General features: G+C 45.9%; 2 protein-coding genes across 3 annotated transcripts in view; both read left to right on the top strand.

Annotated features, from left to right (window-relative positions):
• Nucleotides 1-1,625: 1,625 nt before the first annotated feature.
• tmem230b (transmembrane protein 230b) lies at nucleotides 1,626-3,210 on the top strand. The gene is made up of 3 exons (XM_062451378.1): nucleotides 1,626-2,010; nucleotides 2,261-2,383; nucleotides 2,481-3,210. Exons 1-3 carry the CDS (start codon nucleotides 1,915-1,917, stop codon nucleotides 2,619-2,621), a joined length of 360 nt encoding a protein of 119 aa, XP_062307362.1. The 5' UTR covers nucleotides 1,626-1,914; the 3' UTR covers nucleotides 2,622-3,210.
• Nucleotides 3,211-3,719: 509 nt separating this feature from the next.
• Nucleotides 3,720-19,175, top strand: part of igsf9b (immunoglobulin superfamily, member 9b) — a 28,628-nt gene continuing 13,172 nt past the window's right edge. Inside the window, exons 1-4 of one of the 2 annotated variants that reach the window (XM_062451463.1) lie at nucleotides 3,720-3,850; nucleotides 4,212-4,314; nucleotides 10,259-10,364; nucleotides 11,819-12,025. In XM_062451463.1, the coding sequence (XP_062307447.1) occupies nucleotides 10,304-10,364; nucleotides 11,819-12,025 (268 nt within the window). In that variant the 5' untranslated portion in view covers nucleotides 3,720-3,850; nucleotides 4,212-4,314; nucleotides 10,259-10,303. Of the gene's footprint in view, nucleotides 4,315-10,258; nucleotides 10,365-11,818; nucleotides 12,026-19,175 lie in introns of both variants that reach the window. The other variant, XM_062451464.1, reaches the window with a different exon arrangement.

The raw sequence follows: 19,175 nt of genomic DNA on the forward strand, positions 1-19,175 counted from the left end.
TATTTTAACGTCAGGTAGAGGATATCTATTTAAGATCAATGTCAGTGTAATAAGAATGGATTGAGACAGATAGACATCGCTTCGAGGTACACATTTCTGTCATTCCTTTCTTTCTGGAAGATAAAGCCAACAGTCCTTCCACCTTCATCTTCACAGGTCTTTGTCATCACCGGTCTCTGTCATCACAGACACCCAGTGTCCTCTGTTACTGTATTTAGACTTGCGTTTTTCAATCAGAACGCCCCACAGACACAACCAGTGTGTTTCTGTGAGTCAGTACTTCCATGACAGATTTAAGAGCACACACACAAGCCATTAACAATTAAACAGTTGCAACAGACACATTATCACAAAGAAAACCCATTTGGAAGGTAAATAAACATCCCTGATGTTGATGTTTTCATTGGATTAAGACTCAGAACACTAACAGACCAGTTTTTTATAACTGATGTTGTCTCTCGACCCAGACCAGATAAATTACTCCCTCTTTATCGACATGTTGGAGACTCATCAACCAGGGCTGGGTCTGGCCAGGACAGATTCCACCAGGGGATCAAATGAATTCTAGTCTATCAGACGCTGAATGTTTGGGGCTATCACCATCTGTTAGCTTGACTTGGCTTAAAAGTTCTGACCTTAAAAAAAAAGATGAAGCTAACTGCTCTTAAAAAAAGAATACTTCTTGGAACCTAGTCTATGAGTTTGCCTGGAATCATTATGTAATTGAGCTGACCACTGTGTTCCAGACAACATCGGCTCTGTTAGGGGGATGGTGATTTTTTCCCCCCGTCAGTTTCTTTTACATTACATTCAGCATGAGAGGGGATTATGCAGATTAAATAAATAGTTCAAAATGTTCATGAAGGAAAAGGATATGGAAACAACTCAGGGGAATTAAAATACATTCTGATCACAAAACATAAAAAGCAAAAAAATCATAAGTCTAGTAAACAATGGATTGAATCTTATATACAATTAATTATAATAAACACGGTGCATACAATGTTGGAAACATTGAACAGCACAGAGATGCATAGTGAGGATATTTCATAAAGTCACAGTATATGGTCAAACGTTAAAGTCAGTTTAATCAGCAAGTTTAACTTGCTTTTAACGGTTTTTTACACTGCTGTAATGACACCATTTTCACTAGAGGATGAACAAAGTACCGGTCTATCCATCTTTCTGTCTATCTTTTTATCTATGTATGATGAACGTGATCCTTGTAGAGACTTCGAGACTGCTTTTGTTTTTGCATTGTAGAATGAATAACAATAATGTGATCTGCCAAAGAGAGATATATTACGGGTGTCATAAACTATTAATTATCTATAGAGGCTACCTGAAATATTTTTGGATTCTCTGAGTTGAGTCTTGGTGGTGTTGGTGAAGAGACACAGCGCCCCTCTGTGGCCATTTAGTTTCAGGTGTGGACCGCAGCAGCAGATGTTAGAGACATAGGCTTACTTGATTTTCGTACGAGTAGACCAAAGTCGACGGTTTTGATTGTATAAATAAGATGTTTTAAAACAACATGAATTGGCTATTGATGGAGTTTCACTCTGTTGGGATTTTAACCGCGTGAACCAATACCATTTAGTGATGCATCCCACGTGGGTATTGCGCATTTACGCCAACCTCACGCAGACACAACAAGAGAAGAGCAGGAAGTCGAACACCGCTACCTAGATAATCTGCTTTAAACAGTCTTTGAATAAGTGTTAGAAAGGTTGTCGTTCAGTTTTAACTTTCCAACAGAGCTATTCGTTGTCCAGGATTACAAAGAGCTATAGTTTTTAATATGATTTTTGGATTTGCGAGCAAACGAAAATAGTGAGCATTGATTGATAAAGCCAAACAAACGATGTGACATTGTTGCAGGTGTCTCAACCTACGTTTTACTTCTGACTAAAGATGCCTGCCCGTAACATTGTAACTAACGGTATTCCTAGCAGTAAAGTTAGGTATTCTAAATTACCGAATGATGATGACGGTTATATTGACCTTCAGGTATGTCAGGCTTATTACTATTTTTGTCTTTGCTTTGCACCTCGTGTTTGTACTTCGAATCGATGATTCATTGCTTTGGAACTACTAAGCTAATCAATAATGTTCTGTGTTGTCTTTCGGACCATGTTTTTAACCATTTGCACTTATAGCACCTTGCTATTGTTTCTAAAAGTAAACTTGAGTGTTAGGCCTACGTCTTTAGTTGACGGGAATGGAGATGTTGACGTTGCCAATGTGTTGTGTCCCGCAGTTCAAAAAGAGTCCACCTAAAGTGCCATACAAAGCCATTGCATTGGCCACCGCCCTTTTCTTAATTGGCTCCCTGCTGATAACCATAGGGGCCCTGCTCCTGGCGGGATACTTTGACGTCAAGGTGAGTTTCAAGCCTTCCCCCCTCACTCCACGAATTGTCCTTTCCTTTGACTGTGACATCTAAACTTTTTTTTCCCTGTTTTTGTTTTGTATTGAAGGATAGGGATAGAACGGTGCCAGTCATCATAATTGGAATACTGGTTTTCCTTCCTGGGTTCTATCACTTGCGGATAGCCTACTATGCATCAAAAGGTTACCGTGGATATTCTTATGATGACATTCCAGATTTTGATGACTGAACCTCGCAGGCTCCTGTAGCTGCTGATTTCATTAACTCCTCTGGTGGAAATACTGTTTCTGTGTGCTGGGAAAGCATGGCTTACTCCTAAAGCCACTTGTCCTGTCAACTAGGAAAGACAAGTAGGCCTACACAATGAAAGACAAATGTTTTTTTGCTACAATTCAATGACATAAATGTGATTCTAGGAGATATATCTAGTCATAGCTCATACTTCAGTAATCTACCATGGAGTTTATTTCTTTATGCAAAAGTCTACCAAAACATTGTACAATGTCTTTCTTAAAAAATAAAATAAAAAACTTGCTTGCTATAACATTTGCACGTTAATGGCTCGATTGCAAAAAAAGAAAATTACATATGCACAATGTCTGCACATAGTTAATTCAATGGGTTACTTTGCTTACATATTTATACAATCAGAAATGTCTGTTGCAATTTCCAAAATAAAGCCTTTCATCTCCATAGGGTTTTATGCCTGTGGAAAATCTTCCCTAGAAATTAGGCTACAACAAACATGTAAATTTATTTTCATTCCAAAACTGGTATTGTATTCCGGATGCTTCTATCAATAAAATATGTTAATAGTTGTCTCTGTCAGATTTTGCCTTCATTTAGCGTATTTTTTACATTTCCGTCAGGATCAATAAAGTAAACTGAATTGCATTGAGATATCAACTAATAGACTGTCATTAATTTGGTTTAATTTACGCCACCATGTGGTAGGTGATCGTATTTTTCCATTTGAGTGACTGAATGGGAAACAATAAGATTGAAGTTTATTATTGTGATTTAAATTTTCTTCTAAATTAAAGGTTGTGATCTTAGTGCAATAATAAACTATGGATAATGGAGGCCCTTTTATTTGCATAGCTGCAGACTTCTTTGTTTAGGGAATGGCATTATTACTACAATGACCATTATAACATGTGGTAATGTTTTGATACATTTGCTTTTCTGGAGGTTTTCTTATTTTTTAGGGATACCCGTGATGTTCTCTTTTAATAACTCAGAAGTTCCCACGAAAAAAATGCGCTTTTGTTTGAGGCGCTCGAATTGTTGGGAACTGGGCGGCGGTAGGAGGGAGGTGGGAGGAGAGTACGGGACCGCGAGGAACGTTGTAGTAGGACTGTCGAAAGACTGCCCCATCAGTGTTTTCCTTACAAACGAGGGATCACCTATTTGGATATAGCATACTCTCTAATAAGCAGCAGTTGAGTAGGCATACGTGTACGTTTACGCGTTTTGAGGACAGGAACAGTTAATCCAAAATATTTTGTATTACTTTGAGAAACTTTAGACAAAGCGTATTGAACAGTAGCCTACACAATAGCGATCTCACGCGTGGGAACTTTAAACAGGCTTTAAATCGACCTTCCATTAAACCAGTTCAGATTCAATCAAATTCTAAATGAGAAATCCAAAACGTTATACGCATTGATAAATATAGTTGAACTGAACAGAGTTTACGTATGTTTGTTCGGTGGCTTTTACACGCTCCAGGCGAGTAGCGCTAAAGCCAGTGAATAAGATGCAACCACCTGCTTTTTGAATAGAACCTGCATTTTAATTTACGTACGTTTTCGAAAAGGCATGGCGTGAACACGGCGAAGGGACATCCAAAAGAAAGGGTTCTTGCTTATCCATGGACTAATTCAACTGTGTTCAACTCAAGAGAAAGTGCCTCAAGCAAGGTAAAATGCTGCTGTTTGAGAATGAAGTATTGAACAGCCATGTGACAACAGATGAAAAAATGTATTATTATCATGTTGTTTGTATTTGGTAACCTTAGTTTACCCATTTTCGTATTTCTACGGAAATTAGAAAAAGGACAAAAGGCACACAGTTGAATATTTAATTGACCGATTTGATGTATTCAGCACTTGTTTACTGAATATGTTGAGTTGGAGCATGCTGTTTTTTTAGTAAAGACGATGAAAAAATAAGATTCCATGCTTTCAGTCAATTTCCTTCTGAGAATAAATCATAAATTAATTAAATCAATTGTACTACAATCTCTGTGCTGTACAATCAAATGTAAAATGGCCAATTTCCATCCAGGGTCCCCATCCTATTTCTCAATTTGATTGTGAATTTGTCAGACAAAAGAGGCAGCTGTTTAATGTGAGATGAGGTACAGTACTTGATGTTGAGAACAGCACATTTAGTTCTTCAATGTGGATACAGTACTTTAAGTTATAGCATATAGTCAAGGGCCAGTCTGGTATTAGTCTTTGTTTATGTTATTGAGCAAAATAGACAGAGACTGAGAATGAAAAGTGCTGAATGATTATAGCATCTGCCAAGCTTCTGGTCGTCAGTATAGATCAGGACGCAGGAAACACATCTCTAATCTGTCTCCAACACAGTGACATGTGGCGTGCAAGAAAGCATGCTGTACATTTCATCTCTTTGAAATGTTGTTAATATGTCATGACATATTAACATGAATGACATGAATAACTCTGGTGTAATATGTAACTTAAAAGTGTGTCATAAACTTGCGTCATACACACATGCAATGTGTGAGGTATTGTTTGAGTGATGAAAAACACATCCGTTCTGGTCATTGTTATCAAAGATGACAGGAGCCAGTTAACATTTGAACGGTGGCCACTATCCCAGTGTACAAGTCTGAAAAACAAGCTGATTAAATTAATGTTTTGTTTAAGCGCAGTCTATTCAACACCATAGTTGTACAGAATGAAAGGCTTTTTAAGCTTATTGTGGTAGTTGCCTATTCAGGGGTTTCACTGTCGAGACCGAAGTCCGTTTGTAGAGTTCAGTTCATCCATCAGACACTGTTCTTTCACAAACAGACATTTTCATACACTTTCTGTAATGACAAGAAGAAGAGGTAGAAAGCATGAATAATTGAAGTTTTTGTTTCTTGCTAGGATTTCATGTAAACCCGCTTATTGCTTTTGGAGAAAAGACCCAAAGGAGATTACTTAAGAAAAGAAAAACTTGGATGTATGTGGTAGAAATTACACACTGATATACCCATAGCTACTACACCTCCAAATGTTGGCCACAAAATACGCAGGGACAGTTGTTTTACTGGTAGTGTTAGGCAGTAGTAGTTGATCCATTACTGGGAGAAACTGTTGAGTCTCTTAGAACATCAGTTTGAATATAATTTTTTCTGTCTGTAGATGAACGAAAGTTTTTGACCTGTGACCTGCCTTCAGACACAAACCCAGGCTTTTGACCAAGGAGCTGTGACTACAGGCAATGCCCCCTCAAATGGAAGATAGAGCTATAAGAGTTTCTATCAGAGAGCTATATACAAATGCCCCCTTGTGGAAACCAGATGCCCGCCTATCCGATGCGTTGTGGAGCCGAGCCTGGTGTTAAGTCAGGTTCAGCTACAGGAGCTGTGTATTCCTGTCAGAGCAGAACAGAGCAGAGTGGTGTCTTTAAGCAGCTTTGTCAGGTGATCCAGAAGTAGAAGCTGGACAGTGCCGAAGGTCACAGAGAGGAGCAAAGCATTCACAACGTTACAGGAAGATGCTAGTCCATCAGAGATGCACCCAGAGCCGTAGGTTTCGTCATACATGGGTGAGACCGTTTTGAAAATGGCAAATATGTCCCGTCCTGTCCCCCCAAACGCACACTTTTATCAAGAAAATTATATTCGATGGTTGCATCCAAAAAGCTGGCCCACCCTCATTTGAAAACAAACCTACGCCCCTCATGGCCTTAATTGGTTTGAGCACCGCAGAGGTCAGGGCAGTCTGTCTACTCACAGATAACCTTTGTTTGACTTTTCAGAATTACCCTTCAACATCCTCCTCTCTGTTCCCCTATGAATACATGTCACGCCTTTGGAATTATTCATGAGGGTTGGTTGTTGGAGAAACCTGTACCTGAGATGTGTTCCTGGAATTGATTATTGTTTGGGTTGTTTAGCCTGTCAGCGTTAGTCTAGCTGTGTTTCCTCTGTGCACCTGTGGTATCCCGCCAGGCGCCAGTCCTACCTGCCGCCGACCTGCTCTGAGGCTATGCCCCCTGGCAGGATTAACCAGGATTACTAAGAAAGTAATACTGCTACTTAACAGGCCTATCTGTGTTACCGCCATCAGCGCTGGTCCTGCTGAACTAGCACAGGATCAAGATACACACGCACATACTCACAAGGACAATACTATTCATGTGCAATCTCCTTAAACTGTATTCATTCTTGAGGTGCATTAGATGTAAATCTGTGAGAATAAACAGAAGATTGGTCTTTTTGGCTCTTTATTTTCCAGATGCACCAAATCAGAAGCATGTTAGTGCCCGCTGACACAATGTGTGTTTCCGCTGTGACCTACGTCCTGACCCTGGTTCTGGTTCTGACCCTGGTTCTGATCCTGGTTCTGACCCTGGTTCTCCAGGTGGTGGGTTTACCGCTGTGGGATTATGATACTTACCGCTCCCACCCTTCGCTCTCGGCTGTGGGTGTGAAGCCACTCAGCCCGTGGCTTCAGGATGAAGGGATGGCACGCCCAGCCACGCTCAGATAAACAAACCTGGCCATATTTGTAATGTCATCGTAGAGGTCCAGGGTCCATGGACATTTTTACTTTAGCCTCACCACCGCTGTGTCGTATGTTATCATTAACAGCCTATATCACAGATGGAACTTATGTTTTATCTTATAACACATCACAGATGTGTCATGTCCAGCATGTTAGTAATACGAGTGTTTTAATGAAAAGGGTGACATGTTTTGTGACTTGGTGCACAAATGCACCATGCTCGGGTCCCTGTCTCGGTCAGCTAGGACCAGCAGTGGTGCACCACCAATGTGAACACACCATCCAACATACACTGCAACAACAGCAGACACTGCCCTTTGGATCCCTTCACTTTAATTTCAAGTTCAATTAAACTATTAGCATTGGGATCAGGGGAGTGCAGGATTACACTTCACAAGTGTCCAGGCCAGAAGGCAGAGCAAGCCTAGGTCCAAGTCAATTTGTGTCAATTACGTTTAGTAAAAGATGCAGAATAGCCGTAACAAGGTCAAAAGCCTGTGCGTACATGACGCAGTGGAGTGCTGTTGAGGATGTTCCGGTTGGATCCGCAGTTATGACTCATGGTTCTTTGTGAATTTGCCTCTTTGACAGTCTTTATGTACGTGTCACTGTCACCGCTAATGGTTCTCTTTGTGGTCGCGTGTGACTTACACAAGACAGGAAGACTGCTGCCTCCTTCACTCAGATGCCCTCCTGAGGAGATCAGTACAGATAGTACCTCAGTACCTCTCCTCACCTCACATTGTACCCTGGGCTCGACTGTTCGGCATCGACCAGCAGCTCTCCCAGCAGTCGGCCAGCAGTCGGCCAGCAGTCCCACTTAAGATGGAACTGTCAAAGTGACAGGATTTTCCCTCTCGAGACAAAAAGACACCACAACGGGATTCAGAGCTGTCGACAGTATTGATGTGAGTTGGTTGCTATGTGCGGTATCTGGTGTTTGAAGACCTCAGCTCACCCCACGGATCTTTGACACGGCTTGTCTTCGAAACGAGATGACCTCCAGACGCCTGCACTCCTGTAGATGAAAGAGGATGTCTGGTCTATTGTGGAGAGAAATCCCCCAGAAGCGGTATATATCAGTGGTGATTTCTGTCCCGTTTCCTCCTCCACCTGAACTTTGACCCCTCCAGGCTTCCACTGTGGCTGGTCTAAACACGCCCCTGTGAGCGTTTGTCCCCCAGGCCACGTTTTCTCCACCCACCCCACCCCCCCCCCCACCTCCAGGCCCGATGGGGAAATACCTTGAGTGATTTCCTCATGCCCTAAAGCCTAGAACTAACTCTGAATGTTCTACAACTACCTAACTCAGAATGTTCACTTGACAGGCTACACATAGTACAATGCTGTATCTTTGCGTTGTCAGAAGTTTAATTGGTGTTCAGGATGGTAGCTGTGTAAATCCGAGAAATGAAAAGGGGTTGTTCCAGAGGGTACTGCTCACTGTCTTTCAGTCAGCTGATTGGGGGTCAAGATTGAGGCTGACCACTTCCAGAGCATGATGAAGGCCATTCTAATTATGTTCCGTCTTTGGTCCTCTGTAGAGATAATGATGGACATAACTGAGAGAACATAAATCAGAAAATGAGAGAGAGGGGGGGGGGGGTCATCCCAAAAGAAACTTTGCCACAGTCCTTGACTGTAACAACGGATCTTAGTTTTTAAAAATCCAGTTGTTGGTGCTGTGATGACAGTATCAGTTGCTTGCTCGGCATCAACAATGAAAGATCCTAATGCCCTCCGAGTCTCCATGCTCTGTCGGTCAAGTGCAGCCAGTTGAGAACAATATTCCTGGCCTGTTCTATTCAGGGACTGTTTTTGTTTCAAAGTCTGCTTACTGCTGGGAAACCTAATTACTCAACACGTGGTCGGAGTCCACTCGGGACAATGCAGAAGAACGTCAACCTCCGCTAATCGCGGTCGCCCACACGCTGTAGCGATCTAAAAATAGACGGCGTATTAAAGGTGTGATTAACTTGAAGTAATACCCTGACAGCGTTTAATGTAGTGAGTGAGCGAGTGAGTGAAGTGTGCAGTCATACTAATGGTTCCATCTTGTTTTAATCAGTGGGGGATAGCTAATAGCCTACAGTGACTACCTTCAGTTTCACCACTGTGAGATCTCCTGATGTGTCTAAAGTTGTTCTCAAAGTGGATGCTTCAGGACTATAGACTCAATTACACTTTTAACTAACTTTCACTGGAGAGGGTGTTAGTTAGGTGCATGGAATAATACAACAACAAAACTGCATGGATATGAGTTTACGGGTGTCAGTATAATAATCTGTATTGTTCAACGTGAGGAAATGTTCTGAGCAGTCCATTTTGTTTAGTAAATGGAAGCACGGAGAGAGAGATTAGCAGAGAGGTGGTGGAGATGGAGAGATGTCTGTACTCTTGCTCACTGTATCTCTCCTCCGTGGGTGACCTGTCCAGGGCTGTTGGCTTATTTATGCTGAGACGAGGTCCTCTTCCAGCTGGGCCAATAACAGCCGGCTGGATAATCTCAAAAGAATGAGTGACAAGGACAACCACAGGTCTGTCTTGTATGATCACGCACAGGCGCACACTTACACACACGCACATGCATGTGGAGAGAACACACACGCACACACACACTAAACCTGATGTCCAGAAGAGGATACTGTACTGTCCAGATGTCAAAGTTATCTCTTACACTAATCCCAAACATAGACTACACATGCAATTTTTTTGTACAGCAAGATTTAATGTAATACAGTCATTTAGATGACATTCAGTGTGATGAAGTGATTACGAAATACTATGATGAACGTTACTGTAACTTCAGGGATTAGTTTTGTCTGGGCAGGGATGGGAGTAGTATGCCCTGATGCAACCAGGACGACTGTGTTGGGAGATGACTAATGTGTTGTTGTGTTGCAGGTTGGGACTGTGGTAATAATATACATTTTGTATTCATTTAGCAGAGGCCTGTATCCAAAGTGGCTTAGAGTAAAGGGCAGGTTTTGCACCTGGGTCCTCTTGACCTGCAATCAAACACTCCACCGCTGAGCTTCAACCCCCTGATGAGAAGTGTGTGTCGTTGTGTCGCAGTTTGGGACTGTGGGATTAAGCGCGTGTTGTCTTGTTGCAGGTTGGGGGATGTGTGACGGTGTGTGACGGTGTGTGAGGAGTGGCCATGGGACTGGACAGACTGTGGCTTCTGGGTGTCACCACGGCTGTCGCCCTCTGTCTGCTACGTAAGTCTGACCTCTGACCCTCTCCCACAGGAAATCTCTCTTGATTCCCGATTCCAGGAATGATCCATTCCCTGTTTGAAATGCTTTCCTGTCTGCTCACGTGTTGTTATCGTTTAATGTAGCCGGGTCACGGTTAACAGAAGAACTCCCAGCTCAGTCTTTGATACATACAGTGAAAAGCATCTGTCACTGTCTCCCTCAGCTTATTCTGGGAAAGTGGAGAGGGGGGGGCCGAGGGGACCAGAGGGGGTGTGAGGATATAGGCGAATGGGGGGAAATCCAGCAACAAAATAAAAGGGTGTGGATTTAGATCAGTCTGGGATTTATGCAGGCCCCATCCCCAGGCACGCTTCTGGGGGGGAGGGGAGTTTGGTGGTCGGCAGGCCATGTGTGAACCCCAGGGGGTGGTGGGTGGCTGGAGAGGGCGGGGGTGAGTAGGGAAGGAGGGAGGGCGGGCGGGCTTCTGGCCTGCATCAGAGAGTGTTCCCCATCAAGATTAAAGCTTAATCACCCAGCCAGACGAGGTGCAGAGCTAACACTGGCACACACTGAGACACACTGAGACACACACTGAGGCACACACTGAGGCACACACTGAGGCACACACTGAGACACACTGAGGCACACACTGAGACACACACTGAGGCACACACTGAGGCACACACTGAGACACACACTGAGGCACACACTGAGGCACACACTGAGGCACACACTGAGGCACACACTGAGACACACACTGAGGCACACACTGAGGCACACACTGAGGCACACACTGAGACACACACTGAGGCAAAGGCTCTGCTTCCAGGTGTCACTAATAGTATTGGAGCATGTCCACAGGATAGGCGTTTGTGTCACCAAATGGAGTATCGTTGTTCTACATGGCCTCTGTGTGTCTGCCGTAACCGAGGAGGACACCAGGGAGTTCATACAGGCTCCAACGTTCACCCGACCAATTCAATTTTTCTCTTTTCTTTGTTTGGCTGTGTTCATTTCTGTCTTTCCAGCTGGTCTCTCCTCTCCCCCCCTTCTCTTCTTCCCTCCACTGTAAAAACCTACTGAGAAACAGTTTTATGGTCGGTACCCCCACCTAGAAAAGAGTCCATTCCACTCAGGGTTCACTGGTAGTTGGTAACCCAATCTTCCAGTGGACTTCGCCTGGCCCTTGAGCAGCCCTGTGTGAATCAAGCCTCCGTGGAACACATATTTCACAGACTTTTAAAGACCAACGTGAAACTGATTTATGTTGACAAGTGACCACAGTGTTTGACCAGACTCACCGTCCAAGCAATAAACATTCCACAGTAAACGCAGTTTTCTGCGCCCACGCCCTTCCTCTATTTAAGAATATTGAGTTAGTTGTGTGTGTGTCACGACCCAATTCCTCCGCCCACCCCCAACCCCACAACCTGATTTGCCCCCGGATGGGATATTGAATTTGGTGTGCTCCCCAGGTACATCGCAGGGTGTGGAGGCGTTGGTGCGTGCCAGGGTGGGGGGCTCTGCAGAACTGGCCTGCAGCCTCACCCCTCCTTCTGGCAGGGCCACCACCCCCAACCTGTTCCCCCTGCACGTTGTGGAGTGGGTACGGCTCGGATACAACGTCCCCATCCTCATCAAGTTTGGCGTCTACGCTCCGCGGGTCCATCCCAACTACAAGGGTGAGTGAGACGTGCAGCAGATATCACCGTCTTCGCCACGGTTCAGTGGAATGTAAAGCGCTGTTTTGTGGACATCAGCCAACCGCACGTTTCAACCTTTTTTTGAGTCGGCGTTTCAAAACCGTTTGTGATTGAGCCTTTTGTCTCTCTGGTTTATTGGTGGCCATTTGCCAGCTCACAAAAGCCCCAGTGCCGTGTCTAATTGCATTCCTCGGTAGTTTTAACAGTAGCGGGCAGAGGGGTGCAACAAAAGACAATTTAACCTCAGTAACCCAATGAAATGGTGGAGCTTTCTGAAAGGAGGAAAGACAAGGACCTGGAAAAGACAGTTTTCTCTGAATAAAGCTGAAGTAATTTCTTATATAAAGGTTGCTCTGCGTCGAAGAAACGTTCAATGATCTTCCTTTGAACTTTTCTTTCCCCTTCAGAAGTGGCTGGCTGGGAATGCTTCTGAAGTACAGCTGTGTGGATGGATTTGGGGGCGGGTCGAAGTTGGGATTGAAGTTGGGGAGGGACTGGGGTTTGCTACCCTGAGATTTATGAATGCTAGGGGGCTTGAGTGGAGAGACTACCCCACATAGGTAATCCACGGAAACAATGTGAACCCTGTAATTATTGTGTCTGTGTGTGGCGACGGCTGTGTTATCACTGAGGGGGTGTGGGAGAACTGGGGCGGGGGAAACGGATGGATTTTGCTGGCTGCAGGAACGGGGGAGGGGGGGGGGGGGGGCGGGGCGGCTGACAGACGGGCTGTGTGTGTGCGTGAGAGGAGGGGGAGATGGGGAGGGGGGGGGGGTCTGGATTACAGGGAATGGGGTTAAATTGAGTGAAGCTTGGGCAGGGTGGGGGCGGGTGGCCTGATGACAGTTTTTTATTGGTGTTGAGAAGGCTGACCCACTAAGAAGAGCTTGTTTTGCTTCAAGGAGAATGGTTCAAGCATAGGGTACCAGAGTTTCCTTGTTAGAATACCATAATCCAGTCATTGTCTGCCGGAGAACAAAAGACAAAGAAGGCGATCACTCCCACCCCTTCCTCTTCCTCCAAAATCCCAAACTCTCTCACATAGGCCAGTGAACCTTGTGAGGGACCTTTAAAGCCCACCTATAGTCTGTTTTCACTTTCAATGGATGCATTCAGGAGCCAGTGTAAGGATCAGATAGCCCCTGATGCCAGCCCAGTCCCTGTCTGTCCAGGCTGGGGTTCTGGACCCATGTCCCAGGGCCGTCTGTTATCCCTAACCCCTCCTGTCATTAGCCGTTAACGCGGGCATTGTCTAAGGCCACTCATTTGTTTCAACAAGCGTGGGGCCAGCAGTCACTCTGGGGGGAGGATGGGAGGTAAACAACTCCAGGACACATCCAGAGGAGCTGATGCAGTTAGTCAGCTGACTGGATGCTGTCTTTTAACTTTATACTGTCTCTCGCTCTCTCTGTCTCTGTCTCTCTGTCTTTCTCTCTCTGACTGTCTCTCTCTCTGTCTCTCTCTGTCTTTCTCTCTCTGACTCTGTCTCTCACTCTGTCTCTCTCTCTCACTCTGTCTCTCTCTCAGTCTTTCTCTCTCTGACTGTCTCTCTCTATGTCTCTCTCTGTCTTTCTCTCTCTGACTCTGTCTCTCACTCTGTCTCTCTCTCTCACTCTGTCTCTCTCTCTGTCTTTCTCTCTCTCACTCTGTCTCTCTCTCTGTCTCTCTCTCTGTCTCTCTTCTTTTCTCTTTCTCTCTAACTGTCTCTCTCTCTCTCTGGTGTCAGTGTTACTCCAGTCTGCCTCAGATCCTCACCACTCTCCGGAGGCAGATGGCGGCATGTGAGGAGTATCCGTGCTGAACGTATCATGTATTCTACTCTCAAATTAAAGTGTGTGGGGGATTTGCGGTTTAGGCAAACCCCCCACACCACAAGACAGTTCCAAGCAGCCATTTCCTGAGCTTCGTCTGTTAGTTGTCTGTGTTTTGTGACAAATGAGAAAGACAAGCCGGATGGTGCGGCAATAACGACTGTTTCGACCTCATTATGGAAGTTTAAGAGATTTCTCCGTCTCTAGCTGAGTGTTTTATGTCTAGCTGACGCCATATGCCATGTTTAGACTGCCACGTAAAAGAGACAGTGGAAGAGTTATCTCGGATGAACACACAATAAAGACATTTAACCTTCAATCATCGAGATAAGTTATCAGGTGTATGGCAGATTACAGTGAGTGCTTGAAGAGGGCTGTCTGTGTCACAGAGTTCTGCTTGTCGGTTAAAACCCCTTCAGGTCCTGCAGCCAGAGAAGAGACATCTCTAATCTGAAAGAATTCAGAATCAGGATCCTTCTAGAAGGATGTGCCTGTCACCCTTTTCCTGTCTGCCTCCTTTCCCTGGCCTGTGACCACCAATCACCCGGCTAGAAGGAGAACAAGGTTAATAGATTCAGAATCCAGACTGATACGTTTAACCTTCTGGCTGCGGAGGTTTGTTTAAGCCGCGCCACTGTGTTCAAGTCGCCGTGATTCTTTCGCTGGTTGCGCTGTCAGGGCCACTTACTCCAGAAAGGCCAGATCAAAAAATGGCCTGTGTTCTGAGGTAAATGAGCATGGACGGTGTGGAGGGGACACCCTCCTGGGCCTGGATCTACAGAGCTCCGAGCCCGGCCCGGGCACAGCAGGCTCCCATCACACGCTCAGTAGGAGCCCTGGACCCTGGGGAGCTGTGGCCTTGTTTTACTATCACACACACACACATACACATGTATGCAGCACACTCACACACACACACACACATACACACGTATGCAGCACACTCACACACACACTCACACATACACACGTATGCAGCACACACACACACACACACTCACACATATGCAGCACACACCACACACATACACACACACTTTCCCATACATACCCACGCACACAACACCACACACTGGAGCATTAGTTCAGGCTGAAACCAGCTCAAAGAGAGGTATCTGGTGCCTGGTATAACCCAACAACCAGTTTTTCTGCTAAAACTGGACTAGATGGGCGCTTGCCAAACAGTGACACAGCGAGAGAAGAATGTGTTGCCGGACTGTGCATCTCATGTTCACCTGCTCCGTGGTACTCGGGTAGAACAAAGAGTCTGTTACTTGGTCTCACCATCTAGGTGTGTCCCGGAGGACAGAATCAAAGTTGGGGGAGTGGAGAGGAGGGATCAGCCGGAGTATTATAGTATTGTGTTGTATGCTTTTCGTCTAAGTTTTCTCATAGCCCCTAGTTAGGCTGGGGGAGGAAGGGTTCTAACCTAACACACACTTGAATGTTGAGTTTCAAAGCTGCGAGGATCATATTTGGAGGAATGTTCCGGTTGAGTGAGAAAGTGCAGCACCTGACATGTCACCGTCAATAATTGACCGCCTGATCATGTTCAGAATGCAGAAGATCTAATGAGGAAGTCTCATGTGGAACACCAGTCAAGTCGTTTCCTGCTGTTCCATCAGACCCTGGTCCTTTCAGGTGAATGATAACGTTTTTACGAACAATTATCAGGGCATGCTTTGTGCAAACGACCAAGTTAACTATAATCCATCCCTTGACAAAGAGCTATTCACAACAGGGTTAAACTGATGAAGGCACAGGAGGCTTGAAGAGAGACGTTCGGGGTTAGAGGAAGGGGAGGGGGGAAGGGGGCTGTTAGGGTCTGGCGGACGGCATCAGAATTATGATTGTATTCAAATCAAAACACATCCCACAGTGCACCCCCCCCCCCCCCCTACTCCCCCCCTTCCTAAATACATACGGACAGACAAAGAAAAACAAAGCAGAGGCCTCTCGTTCCAGAAGCATCCGTCCTCCTCCATAGGACCCGGTGCTGTTGTAGCGTGTGTGTTCCGCAGATCCCGGGCTCATGGACGTGGATATCAGTGGGAATGGTCGCTGCAGTACTCACACGACCACGCCGTTTCCCTCCGAACAATGGAGCTTTATTCTGCAGATTTAACTCCAAGAGGCTCCAGAAAACACAGAACGAGCTAAACAAACACCATGAGCAATATAGCCACACACGGCCGCTGAATCCACCCGGAAGTTTGGAGTATTCATACACAATGTGTCGCTCAGCTTGTGTGCGTAGCGTGAATATGATGTAGAGACTCATATTGGAGAGTTTACGCTGACCAGGCAGGCTAGGGATGATTTCATAGTTTGAAGAACTGAATACACCACAGACCACCTTCTGGCTTATTACCACCCTAGGCCATGGTTACATAAAAAGCTGTTGCCAGGGTACAGAAATCACAAGGCTGGCTTCCTGGCATGGGCAGGAGTCTGGGAGAGAGCCCGGGTGATTCTGAACCTGCCACCCACTGTGTGAGAGCCTGACTCAGGGTGGAGAGAGAGACAGAGAGAGAGACAGAGAGAAGAGACAGAGAAGAGAGAGACAGAGAAGAGAGAGACAGAAGAGAGAGACAGAGAAGAGAGAGACAGAGAAGAGAGAGACAGAGAAGAGAGAGAGACAGAGAAGAGAGAGAGACAGAGAAGAGAGAGAGACAGAGGAGAGAGAGAAGAGAGGCAGAGGAGAGAGAGACGGAGAAGAGAGAGAGAGAGAGAGAGAGAGAGAGAAGAGAGAGAGGAGAGAGAAAATAAAGAGACAGAGACAGAGACACAGAGAGAGAGAGAGAAGAGAGAGAGAATTAACAGAGAGAGAGAAGAGAGAGAGAAGAGAGAGAATAAACAGAGCGAGGGAGAGGGTCACCAGCTCCTCCAGATCCTTGTTGCCGTTCTGCTCTGTTCACTGAGCAGCAGTCAGACCTGTCAGACCGGCCGCTCTGACGGAGGTGGCCTGGCGTCATGTGATCTGAGGGTGCAGAAACACAGAGGAGGGGGTCTTGTGGGGGGGGGGGGGGGGGGGAGGGGGGGAGCGGAGGTATTGTTTGCGTCTCTCGGCAGCCTCTGGGGGGAGCAGGGGGGGGGGGGGGGGGCGGGGGCGGGGGGCGCAGCCTAACGCAGGCCGGGAGAGAGTGATGAATGTGTCTGGTGCTGCAGGTTCCTGGAGGTCACTAAGGTCTCTTGTCCCATTGGTGGTTGGAGGAGGATTACAGATTCAAATGCTCTCTCTAACCTCTCCGTAACCTCTCATTGAATTCCTTATGGAATGCAGCAATGGTTTGTTTTACAACCGGTAAAAGAATAAAACCATAGGTAGAGGTTCATTGCTCTATATTTGCACTTTGGAGGGGAAAATCCCACTGTTCATAATATGTGCTTTTTATATTGGCTTTTAAATTGAATTTAAATTAAATATTGGCTTTTTCCATGTAACAAAAGATATCAGGACAGGTCCATTTATTTTTATTATCCTAAAATGTCTTAATTCAGCACAAGAAATGTAATAATTTGATTCACTGCATTTGCCTCCCTGGCAGCTCCAAGATTCAAATGAAAACAGTCTCTTCTCATTCTCTTCCATCCCCCTCTTTCTCCCCCTCCGGCGCTCACTGTTACAAGCCATTTGCCCACTATTCAAATCAAAACACTCTTTTTTTCTTTTTTTTCCCCTCCACATGTAATTTTTCAAATCCCAGTGACGGTCCCACCCCCCCCCCCCCCCCCCCCCCCCCCCTGCGACGGAGTCTCCCCTGTCAGGGTTTCCCCCCCTTTTGGTTTCTACAGCAACATAATTCAAATCCAAACTCCCAGTCCCGGTGTTTCCTTGATCCTGTCACTATGGTAACCTGAGGAAATGAGGAGGGCTGGGAAGGGGGAGGAGGAGGAGGAGGAGGGGGGGGGCTTCTCTTTGTGGTGATGGACAGGCGAGAGGGAGAGAGAAAGGGTTAAGTGTTCAATGGCGAAACAAGAATTCCCCAGCAGTGAGCCAGTTGGCGAGGCGTGCACTCTGGGTTTTGAAAATCAACACGTCCTCGTGTCCGCGTCCCCCCTCGTGCCCGCCTGCCCGCGTGCGAGGGAGCGAGCGCCGGTCCAGTCCAAACACCAAAACCAGCCACTTGGAATTCCAAGATTTATGTTTGCTTCTTAATCATTCTAAGAGGTGCTAGAAGCGCTAATGAGCTTAAAGCGTCCCTCAATATTAAAGCACGCATGGCCCAGGGCTGAGTGGGCGTGTAGGGCTGATACTGCACGTGAAAAGGTTTTTCCTTTGTGGTCGTTTGGAAGAAAAGAGAGAAAATCTCCCCCTGGAGAAAGGGCAGCACTGCGCCGATCCCTCCCTCTGAGATAACAGCGAACGTCTGAGGTCTTTACCACACCTGTTATCGTCTCTGCACACATTTCCTCTCCCAGTGCCCTGCCCGGGTATTTTGATGGTGTTGACCTACAGAGGGCTAGGCTGGCTGTGTGGAAACCCAAACTCAGGAGCCCGTAGAGACACGCCCTGCCTTTTAGCAGGTCAGTCAATCATTAGCCTTGCAAAGCTAACCTGGTTATTAACCACAGCAACAGAACCACACAGGAATGCAGGGTTAATTGTTAGCTATTGTAGTCCCTTTAAAAAAAACCTGTGTGGTGTGGGCTAACCTTAGGACTGTGCATTCAGTTCAATCAACCTCCCAGACATGCCTCTCCTCCCCTCTTCCCCTCCTCCCTCTTCGTCAGATGGCCCTCTGCTGCGAAGGCCCTGTGATATTGAGGCTGCATCATTTTAAGGTTGGAGTCAATTACATAATTTATTCCTGTCGTACAACACACATGGGACCTCTGGAGGTAAGCTTTCACAGAAAACATTCAAAAGGGGAGGTGACAATGGTGAACCGATTTTTTATCTGATTGTAATTAAAGAAAAAAAAAATTGAACTTTTTTGAATGGTGTGCCGATGCAAGGTTTGCAATTATGAAACTCATTTCATCCACACCTCCACGTGATGTTGTTCTCAAGGTAAACGGCAGACTGAGAGGTCTCTAGTGCCATTCCATGGACCTTGTTTTATGTCGAGAGAAGTCTACACAGCATTGCCATGAGATGATGGACCTCCCGGGTCCATCTCGCTTCCTGTGGTCTGTTCTGTTTACCGTCTGGCTCTGTTTTGCTAGGAGCAGCCTTGTGCACATCCTCATCAGTTAAATCCCCGGAAAAAAAGACTTCTTTGAGACGTAGGATAAAAGGGGGAGGGGGGGGAGAGGCGGAGGGAGGGTAACACCAGCACCCTGAAAACCAGGCTGCAGTCACCAGGCAACCACGA

This window comes from Osmerus eperlanus, chromosome 25 (assembly GCF_963692335.1).
Source record: "Osmerus eperlanus chromosome 25, fOsmEpe2.1, whole genome shotgun sequence".
NCBI classification, from domain to species: Eukaryota; Metazoa; Chordata; class Actinopteri; order Osmeriformes; family Osmeridae; genus Osmerus; species Osmerus eperlanus.